Below are 10,885 nucleotides of genomic sequence, written 5' to 3' on the forward strand. Positions count from 1 at the left end.
GCACATGACGCAACGACGCCCCTAAAACAACTTCGCGTCACCTCTGCCCAGGGTTTTATGTCCTCGGCTCGCAAACAGCCGCGGCCTGCGCGGCCCCCTCGGCTCTCCGGCGGGCTCAGAGCTCCCCCTCCCGAGGCTCCACGGCCTCGCTGCTCCCGGCACCGCTCCGCTGCCCTCGCCGGGTCCCTATCCGGGGGACGCCAGGCAGGAAGCGGCAGGGCGCTGCCCCCGGCCCGGCAGCGCCGCTGCGCTCCGCCCGGCTCGCAGGCAGGTACCTCCCGCCGCGGGAGGGCCGGGCCGCCGGGCCGGGGCCAGGCGGGGCCTGGCGGGGGGCGGCGGAGCCGGGCCCCGGGGTAACCTCCCCCGCGGGGCTCGGCGCTGCGGGCGGGCCGAGGGAAGGCGCTGGGCGGCCGCACCGCATGCGCAGGAGGGCAGGTGTCGCCGGCAGCCGAGGAGCCGCCGGGAGCATCGCGGCAGCCCCGCGTCCTCATGGTGCTGTGTCAGGGCGGAGAGGGCGACGCTGCTCCGGCAGCGGGCGGGCAGGAGCCGGTGGTGCCGCCGGGCCGGGAGGATGGGCCGGGTGCGGAGCAGCCGCGCCTGTGCCCCGCGCCCGGCGTCGAGGCGGCGGGCGCCGAGGAGCGCCGCGCCTGTGGCTGCTGCTCGGGCATGTCGTGGCCCTTCTGCTGCGAGGCACCCGGTGAGGAGGGGGAGTCCGGCAGGCGGGGCAGGGGGGCAGCGTCGTCCCGGCTGGGCTGCCCGCTCTCGGGGTGACATTGCCGGGCCGCGGGGGAAGAAGGAGCGGCCCGAGGGCACCGGGCCGTCCGCACGTGGCGGCGGGGCGGGCAGCGGGCTCGGGCGGCTGCAGAGGGCGCCCGGCATCGGTGCCCGCCCCGCCGCCGGCGGATGCCGCCTCGCCGCCTGCGGGCCGGCCCCGGCGGCCGCGGCTCGCACCTGGTGCCCGCGGGTCACCTGCGAGCGGGTTCGGCCTCGCCCTCTTCCTCCCGCTCCTCCTGACCGGACAAGCCGGCCCCGGTGGAGGAATCGGCGGGCTGCAGGCACGACCTGCTCCGTGCCCCGTGCGCTGTGTCCGTGTGCCGGGCGCGGCTCGGGCCGGGCGCCCGGTGCCCTCCACGCCCCGGCAGCGGGCAGAGCGCCGGGACCGCTCATCCCCAGGGCAAGCGGCTCTGTCGCCTTTCAGAGAGCCTCGGGAGCGATTATTGCTCGGGAAAACAGTACTTCCTGTTTTTAAAGTTTTAAATTAAGACTTCACATGTTGGGTAAATAGAGGTGCCTTCTGCCTGTGTGAACTTCTGGCACTATAAAAGCCTTTGAGAGTGCACTTCAGTTAGTCCACGTACTTGGGACTGTGACTTCCTGGGCAATTCCTGCATTGCTGTAGTCTGCGTGTGATCCTTTTGTCCTAACGCGAATCAGTGCTTCACTTCTTTATCAATTTTAATTGATAAAGCCACAAACGTATTGTGAAATATGGAACATGTAGGTTTAAAGTGGAGTTCTCTTAAAACATAAATGCTGTGTTAAAATCATTGCTAAAGTTACCTCGAGTACTTGTTTTTTAAAACGACTTCACTGAAAGTGTATTTGTTATGAAATTGATTGTAATTGACTTTCTAGCAGAAAATAGATTTGTTGGTGAGCTGTGGAGACGCCAGGGTCCTTCACCAGTGAAATTCACATTAGTGTCACTTCTAAAGCAAAGCTTGGGGAAAAAAAACCCCAGTGTTTGAAATCCTGAGAAACTTTCATTAAATGACCAGAAAGAGTACTTTGGTTTTGGGCTGTCTGTCTTGCAAAATTGTTGACTGAGTCTATGACTGAAGACTATGAATCACGTCTAGATCTTGTCTGCATGACCATGATTAGTTCCAATCCAGGCTGTTGTGCTCCTGGCACTTTACAGAAGTCAAAGAGAACTTTTCTGCTTTTTGTAACATGGAGACTCTTCTGCCTTTCCTGAAGGTCTGGGAGAATCATCATCTCACTGACCATCTTTCCCATAGCCAGTACTCTTCTGCCTCTGCTACTGTTCTTTACAACATTAAAACACTATTAGAATTTACACCTAAAACAGGGAGCAGTGGGAGGCGTTTACCTATGACTTGAAAAAGGAGTGGAGAATTGTTTGAAAGCATTGCATGTGGAGATAGCCACGGAATAAAATTGGAAAACCAAATCTGTAGCCACTCAAAAAAGAGGACTTGGGTACTCCTTGAAACCTTTTGATTTTTAGGCTGCTGGGTTGAAAAAAGCATGAGTGCTTGAATGTTTTGATGGTGTTAGGCTAGTATTTCGAGGCTTAATATTTTGTGGGGTGGGAATGTTATCTTAACCTAACTTCTCCCTAAAACTTACTTTGAAATAAGTACTCTTCAGAACTGCAGTTCTTGTTTTTGGTGGAAGAACATGGACCGTTTGTTTTTAAAAGGAAATAAAACACTCTCATTGCACTGAGTACATGCTTTGGCAATTCAAGATGTTGATGGTTTAAATTCTAGTATTACAAGATTCTCACTATTCTGATAGGCTTGGTGTATTGTAGCTTACAGAAATTAGTTCCTTCTGATTTTTGTTTGTTCCTTATGATCCAAAGCTTAGTTCTGGGTGTAAGATCCTTTCAGTGTATTTTGCTTTAACATTTTAATGCTTCCTTTATTTAGGTTGGCTTCATTCTGTAATAATCAGGGAAGCTATCATGCCTGAAATAAAAGTTAATAGTTTTGTTTGTGCTGTGTTCATCCATAAGCCAGCCTGGGTTTGGATTTCCCTTTTCAGTTGTAGGCCAGTGTGATTCCTCTTGTTTCAATGTTAGAGACTGTTGATTTTGTGGTTCTGTCATGTGACTATGTGGATTAAGGCATTATGGAGTTCATGGACATTTTTTAAACCCACTTTGTTTCATAGTTGGTAGATGTCCTGGTCCAGTGCTGGTTGGTTTTTATAGTCAGTTTTATGTAAGAGGCTGTTGCTAAACAGAAATATTTCTGTAAGTAGAAGCTGTAACTCACTTTAGCTGCAGTGTGGCAGGATTCCTTGAGAAGCAAACCTTTTGCCTACTTCAGGTTGTGGTTGCTGCTGTAAAGCCCAGGTCCCTAGGACTGTCAGCCTGCAGTCTTCCCTTCTAGGCAGTGAGAGGCAGTTTCTCAGCCTTGAATGCTGATCTCAAGGAGGATCAAAGTGGTTTGTGACAAGTTTTGTTAATTTAAAAAAAACCCCTCTCAAAACCATACTTAGTTGCTAAGCAACTCGCAGCAGTACCCGGCTGATTATGTTTTAGAGGATCCATAAGGCTCACAGGCTGCCACACTAATGTGAGATGAGGCACCCTTTTATCAAAACACTGGCTCTGGGACATGGAGTTCTTGATCCTATCTTTAGAGGGAGTCACAGAAAAAAGTAACTCACAATTTTTTATGCAGGTAGAGAAGAAGAAAGATAGTGAGGTGACACCTCACTCAAATTTTTAGATGGGCTCTGTTTTCCCTGGTGTTCACCTCTGGGTTCAGTGGAAATAACTATGCCTTTTGTGCCACAAAGCAATAACAAAAAAGGCTGATTTCTGTGGAGGTTGCTGCTGACCTCAACACAGTTCTCCCTCTCCTTGCTTTTTCTTTTTTTTTTTTTTTTTCTTTTTTTTTATAGTTCCGGGTGGAGAGAATGAGTGGAACGAGGAAGAGTATGTTGTTGAAGAGAGCCTGAGGCAGTGAGGAAACTTGAATAGAAACATTAGACTTGGGAAACATTCAGGAAGGGGAAGTCTAATAAATAAGCATAAACTAAGGTCTTCATGGAATTATGATAGATATCAGGCTATTGATGTTTTAACATCAGTTACTTAAATTTATTCTGCCTAAAAATGTGTATTTGATGCCTATTTGAAGAAAACATTTGGATTCTTACAGCAAGATAAAAATTTTATTGGTCTGGGTCAAATTTAGTGACGCATAACAAAAATGGTGTTTGTGCACAGATTTTACATTATGTATTTCTGAGAAAGGAAATTAAATTTTTGCTTAGGAACCTTCATTAACTAAGCAGCTGATTCCCAATATAATAGTTTCAGGGTCTGACCGTGGGATATTTTGTAGTCTGTTATATTTATTGGTTCCTGAGCAGAATTGTGACTAGTCCCTATAGTAAATCACCCATACTAGTCTGATACCTACAAGAAGTTAAGTTTACTAATTCATGTAGAACCGTGATGTTTTGTATCCCGGGGTTAGAGTTCATCTCTTACACCCTGTTTTAAGAAAAACAGAGGACCCATGATGGTCAGTGAAAAGTATTTTCAAGGTAGGTCTGGTAAATACATGTAATATTTGCATTTGTTTCTCTGGTTCCCCTGTTCTCCATCGCAGCAATCACCACAGATACATGGAGCACTGCAGTGTGTGGAGCTGCCTGATCAGAGAACTCTTCTAACAGATCTTTATTAACTGTAGTTTATCTGTTGCAGGGGCAAAGAAGAAAGCTGCGTGCCCAGGACTTGGTCTGTTTTACACCATACTGTCTGCCTTCCTTTTCTCAGTGGCCTCTTTATTCCTTAAAAAAATAGAAGATGTACATTCAGTGGAAGTGAGTGCATTTCGATGTGTTTTCCAAATGGCATTTGTTCTTCCTGGTTTAATATACTACAAGTAAGTGTAAAACATGTTTAAATTTAAAGTTATTTCTTAAAACTAGATCTAGAATTATCACTCACTTAAATACGATTGCATTGTTATTTTAGTTTGGACTTCAGCTGCATTATTTTAGATTAGTTGATAGTTTCGTAATATGATTCAGAAAACCTTAGAACCTTTGACTCTGAATGGTAGAGGCTTCTACTAGGATTATTTTCTCAAATGCTTTGATTTCCACAAAGGAGTGATCTTAAAAAAACAAGGTAATTTGTAGATACTCTTGGGTAATTTTGAAGGTGAAAAATTAATCACTAGAAGAACAGGTTCTGGACTCTGAATGTGATTGGGGGGGTCATGATGGAAATAGATTGGTTTGTGATCAGACAGTTAAGAATATTTGGGTATTAAACTCCCTTGTCTAGAAAGGTGTGTACCGTACTTGAATATGTTTGGATGATAGTCATGGAATAAGCAAGACAGTGACATTAATGTGACATTTCTGTTTTTCAGAACAGGGTTTTTGGGACCAAAAGGTAAAAGAATTTTTCTTTTCTTCCGAGGATTCCTTGGCTCTACTGCAATGGTTCTTCTCTACTACGCTTACCAAGTCATGCCACTAGCTGATGCCACTGTTATAACTTTCACCAGTCCTGTTTTCACATCGTTGCTGGCATGGATCTTTCTCAAAGAGAAATACAGCCTTTGGGATCTCCTGTTTACTCTCTTTGCAGTCACTGGAGTGATTCTTATTGCCAGACCACCGTTTCTGTTTGGCTCCCGTGTTACGGGCATTGAAGGCAGTTACTCAGATCACCTTAAAGGAACTATAGCAGCAATTGCAAGCACAGTATCAGCAGCTTCCACTATTGTTATACTAAGGAAGGTGGGAAAATCTGTGCACTATTTTTTGTCAATCTGGTATTACGCAGTCATTGGGTTAATTGGATGTGTTATAGCATTGTTTGTTTTGAATGAATGGCGTTTACCACACTGTGGCAGAGACAGGGTTTTTCTGATATTAATAGGTGTGTTAGGGTTGGGGGGTCAGATATTTCTCACAAAAGCATTACAGATAGAGAAAGCTGGACCTGTATCAATAATGAGAACAATGGATGTGGTGTTTGCTTTCATTTTACAAGTTCTTTTTCTCAATCATCTACCAACTTGGTGGACTGTGGGTGGTGCCCTTTGTGTAGTAGCCAGTAGTTCAGGAACAGCCATCCGTAAGTGGAGACACAGTGTGAAAAAAGCTAAAGAGGGGGAAATCTAACAATACAAACACAAATTCATTGCAGAAACAAGCAACCTTGAAAGATATATAAATACAATATTTATTTTTATTTATTTTGAATATCCTGTTTACTAAATTGTAGTACCAAATTCTATCCAGTAAAATAACTTGACTTTTTTTTTTAACCAGAATTGAAGATATTTTAGCAATTGATGAGGTATATACTTTCCTTTCTTATATTTAGGCGTGTTAATATGGGCAGTAGAAAGATACTTAAAAGTTGTTGCTTTCTTTCAAAAGTGGACTATATTTATTTTCCTAAAGTTCCTGACTCTTCACTTAGACTCTTTCTTTATTTTTCAGAGCGGTGGAAATAAGTCTCCCAAACGTAATACTGTTCTGTGCTTGATTACCACAGGGATTGCAGTACAAAAGTTAGAAGGGAATGAAGAGCTGATAATCCTTAAACAACCAGCTTTTATAGACTAGATAAAGCTTGTACTTCTATAAGCTTTCTAATTATTATTTTGCAAAAAACAGATGCCAAATGCGGATTTAATTTGAATTTGAATTCTAAAAGAACAAAAGCCATTTCATTTTTCCAAGTAATGTCAAGAGAAAATTAACTCGTGAAAATTGCCTATCAGCTTTGGTTTTTTAAAAAAAGGATTTCAAATGTTTGCACTTACTTCTCATAGTGAAACAACATAATCACCCTTTTTTTTCAAAAGTGATTTTCCCTATAAACATGTCTTTAGTTGCTGCAGTCTCAGTGATGAGAGACAACAGTTAATTCTATACCACACATAAATTAGCTCTTCTGGTGTGGAATGCTGCGCTGTAGCTGCACTTTTCTTTATTCTATGCAAAAGATTATATTTTTTAGGTATTTATATAGGTTATATTTAATGCTGCTTACGTCCCTTTTTAGATTCTTCTATACAAAAGTTCTTTATGAGACCAGGTTTGAGTCTCCTTTGCCTTCATAAACTTAGGAGGTTTTACATTAAAGCTTTTGCCTGTTTCCTAAGAATGTACAAGAGCACAATGTAATTGTAGTTTCACAGAAAATGGAGGTTGGCCAAGGTCATACAGAGATTCTGCAGAAGAGGTTTGAGGAAAGCTTGGTGGAGGGTGATGCTAGGAGTACACATCACATTCAGGCATCCACACTGCATCAGACAGTGCTAGTGGGCAACTTCAGTCCCACTTCACACTGGCTCTTTTAAGTCCGTATTTATCACTTCTCTTGCATATCTTCTCACTTTTGTAGGCTTTATCTTGAATGCAACAAACACTAAAGAAAAATACTTTTATTACTGACTTTGGTGTTCTTCACATTTCAGGTGGACTAAATATTTAGTATCAGGAAGTGGGATTTTCCCAAGCTGAACATTACATACTTCTGGGTCTTGTCTCAGTAAAGTTCAAAGAAAAGTTTAACTTAAATCTTTATTTGGTCCTTTGTATCATGAGGAGGTTTTCAGACTTACGAGGAGGTCACTTGCTCACCTATCATGTAGTACAGTTACCCAGCTGTTTGCTGGACATTTTGTTCTGAGGGAATCTGTGACAGTATCAAAAGCTCTGCTGAAGTCCAGAAAGATTACAAGTCCTGGCTTTCCTAGATTGACTAGGTGGGCTACCCTGTAGCAGGAGGAAATCAGCTTTGACAATCAATACTTGCCATTGATGAAGCGGTGCTGGCTGGGACCAATGATTGAGCTGTCCTCTAGGTGTTTATCATTACCTCACAGAAAAACCTTTTCCATGTATCTGGATGTGAGGAGCTGTCTTTGTCCAAGTTTCTGTAGATAAAACCTGCACCCTGAATCTGAATGTGTTTATGGATATGAGAAAATTTTCATCCACCACTTCAGTGGTAGAATTTGTTCAGCTGTCTGTTCTCTGCTTTTCCTGAATGATGAAGCTCAGCTACTGCTGAAAAGGTCAGGAAACTGCTTTACTATCTCTTAAAAGCCTCACATAATAATAAAATTCCAGTTTGGCACACTTTTTACTTAATACTTGAAACTGTGAACTGGGATTGATTTTCTGCTGCTTAACCATTACTGCCATTGAGGAACAGCTTTCAGGGGAGGGAAGGAAAACAGACTGCATTTTTTACTGCTTCACTTCATGTGTAATATGCATGAGTTTGAATTGCAAATTAATAAAGGTGTGGTTCCAAAGCAGTTCAGATTGATGCAAACTTGGATTGTCAGCTAGCCCTGCTCTCTCCTCGTGGCTCAATGCTTATGTGGTTATGTGATGAGCTACCCCTGGGAGCTGATCCAGTACATATCTTTTTAAGGTTGATGGAGAGGGCAAAACCAGAGTAGCCTTAACCTGATGACAGTATAAAAACATTAGGAAGTAGAATTAGTTGAGAGTTTGAATTACAGCACATGAATGATGCTTTGTCAGTACAGAATACAAATTGTATGGAAGCTTACATTGAAAACCATCTTTAGTTCGTATGATTTCAATGAATCTTGTTTACACTTAGTGGAGAAGAACAGGTTAGTGAAGAAAGTATTGTCTTCTTGCCCTTAACACATAAGTAAATGTAGAAAATATGCTACATGATGAGAAACCAACATCTAGGTATATGTTTCTTGTGCCAAAACCCCCAGATGATTGATTTTTTTTCTTTGTTCAAACATACAGGGTTTCCTTATGGCTTCATCTGCTTATTTCCTCTTGCTGTTCATAAACCTTGCTAAATATTTAAGTTGTTAAAATAATAGTGTAAACCAGATCCTGTGTTGGAGGATGTATGTTTTGGAACATTGTTTTGATTGATCTTTTAGGGAACTGTTTAACTGGAATGAGAATGAAGAGCTTGACTAGGACTTCTCTATCCATAAAGCATGACGAGCTAGTTTCTCTAATTGGTTTTTCTAAAGATGTTGGGTATGAAAGACATTTAAGCTTTAAGTTCCTCAGCCACCTCAGTTTAAATTTTCTTTTTCCTCTCAAATTTAAGCTGAAAACCTAAATATTAGTTGCAAGACTTAAAGATAATGAAACTACAAAAGTGTGGATACCATGAAATGCTGGAGTTTTTTTACTGAAAATATTTCTTAAAATTTCTGTCAGGATGATATAACTTTTCTTCAAAGCATAACAGCTTGAGAATCTGAAATGAATCTGGCTGAGCCTCGATTCTTTTAGATTCTGATATTTTTTAGCTTTTTAATACAGCAAGTTTCTCAGGGTCAAAAGTTATTTTTCTCAGCTTTGAGTCAGAAATATATTGATGTTCATTGTCTGTAATGTCCTGTTGTAATCTTTACTTTAAAGTTGGATAAATATACTATTCTAATAGAAACTCCTTCCTATGTAATATGATGGAATATTGTAGCATTGCAATTGCTTTGTTATAATGTAAAGTTTCCCTTGAGTTTCAATATAGTCATTCAGTGTTCTGATTTCAGTGGATTCTGAATAGAAAGAGTAATAATTACTGGTTATTTTGCACAGAAGCATAGGGATAAGAAGATTTAGTTGTTACTGATGCATCATAGTTTTGGTTCGTATATTCTTTACTATGCAAGACACTAATTGCTGGTGGTCTTCAGTGAGACTTTGTAGCCTTAAAGCCTTATGTGTCCAACTCTTCTGTAGAAAACTGCTGGTTTTGTACTGTCATTGTGCAGCAGCCAATTTCGTTCAGGTTAAGTTGATTGTTTAAAGTATGCTCTAAAAGTTCTTTAAATAAGGGCTTTTAAATAAATCTACACCAAGAATTTGACAAGCTCATTGTGTAGACAAAGGTGGTCTGTATAATTAAAATGGCATTTGTCTAACACCAGGTATAAAGTAACTTCAACAGCATTGCTGATATTACTAGTTAAATGTGTACTTTTTATTCTGGAAACAGATTCCCAATTCCAAAAAGTTCAAGATGGTGCTTCTCATAATTAGTAATGACAGAATGGATTGTACTTCCCTTGATCATAATATAAAATAAATAACTACTCCCATGGTATTTTCTCATCCTTGCGCTTCTGTTTAAGAGCTGTCTGTTGCAAGGTTTATTTCTAGGGAGGCAGCCTCTTTCAGAGTTATTTCCTTGCTAACTAGCAGCAGTTACCCAGGAAGAGTCTGGTTTTCAGTTCTCTAACCATGGGTACCATTGCAGGCTCACCTGTGGCATCAGCCCCACAGGGGCAATAAAAACATTGTCCGTGCACGGATTCAGTGTTGGCAGTGCTGCAGCTGTGAACACTGACTCCAGCAGGACCTTGCAGCTACCAGCAGAATGCCTTTGGGGTCATAACTGCCTGTCCATCCAAAGACAAGTTGTGGCTTTATGTTCCTGCACATGCAGGTGACTTCTGAGGGGAGCACACATAGAGTTCTATGGTGATAACTTCTGTGTATCAGAATGAGTAGTTTCTTATGTTATGTGAATTATTGTTTGACAAAAAGGGGGTAAAAATACCCTCAGCAGTAATTAAAGGGTTTTTGCTATGTCCTATATATTGTTAAATACATGTTGAATTATATGTTTTGTAGAAGTTACTGGCTTTGTTACTTAGTAGTATATTTTTATAGACAATTCTTATATATTGAAATGTTAAGAATATTTTCATAAGAGATTTATATTCCTCATTGCTAATAAAATGATCCTGATGAATTAATCTCTGGTTTTGCATTCTTTAGTGGACTATAACTGAATGCATTGGTTGTAAAACTTAAAGAAAGACCTGTTAATCAAGCAGTCCCTGGTAAACATGAACATAGGTATAATTCTGCTAATGTTACCATGCTGTATCACTTTTTATGCCTTGCAGCAAGCTAGTGACAAAATGAAGCTTCGTCAACTTCCATTTATTAATTTCTTAACTGGAAACACTGTAGCACTGACAGATCAGTAAAGTTAAATTTTCATGTGTCCAAATGGCAGTCTGTTTCTGTGGATTTTTTTGTTCTGTTTTATTACCATACATCATCATTGGAATTCAACTCCTGTCTCTTGTCAAGGTGATACTTAATTTATCCTTGT

At 41.7% G+C, this 10,885-nt stretch overlaps 1 protein-coding gene across 1 annotated transcript; it reads left to right on the forward strand.

The window, feature by feature from the left end:
• Positions 1 to 404: 404 nt before the first annotated feature.
• SLC35G1 (solute carrier family 35 member G1) lies at positions 405 to 10,520 on the forward strand. Its single transcript, XM_063405640.1, is given in 4 exon segments — positions 405 to 454; positions 456 to 697; positions 4,475 to 4,655; positions 5,151 to 10,520. Coding segments are annotated over 4 exon segments (1,218 nt in total). The 5' UTR covers positions 405 to 419; the 3' UTR covers positions 5,911 to 10,520.
• Positions 10,521 to 10,885: the final 365 nt, after the last annotated feature.

The sequence above is a fragment of the Prinia subflava genome, chromosome 9 (genome assembly GCF_021018805.1).
Source record: "Prinia subflava isolate CZ2003 ecotype Zambia chromosome 9, Cam_Psub_1.2, whole genome shotgun sequence".
Taxonomy (NCBI): Eukaryota; Metazoa; Chordata; class Aves; order Passeriformes; family Cisticolidae; genus Prinia; species Prinia subflava.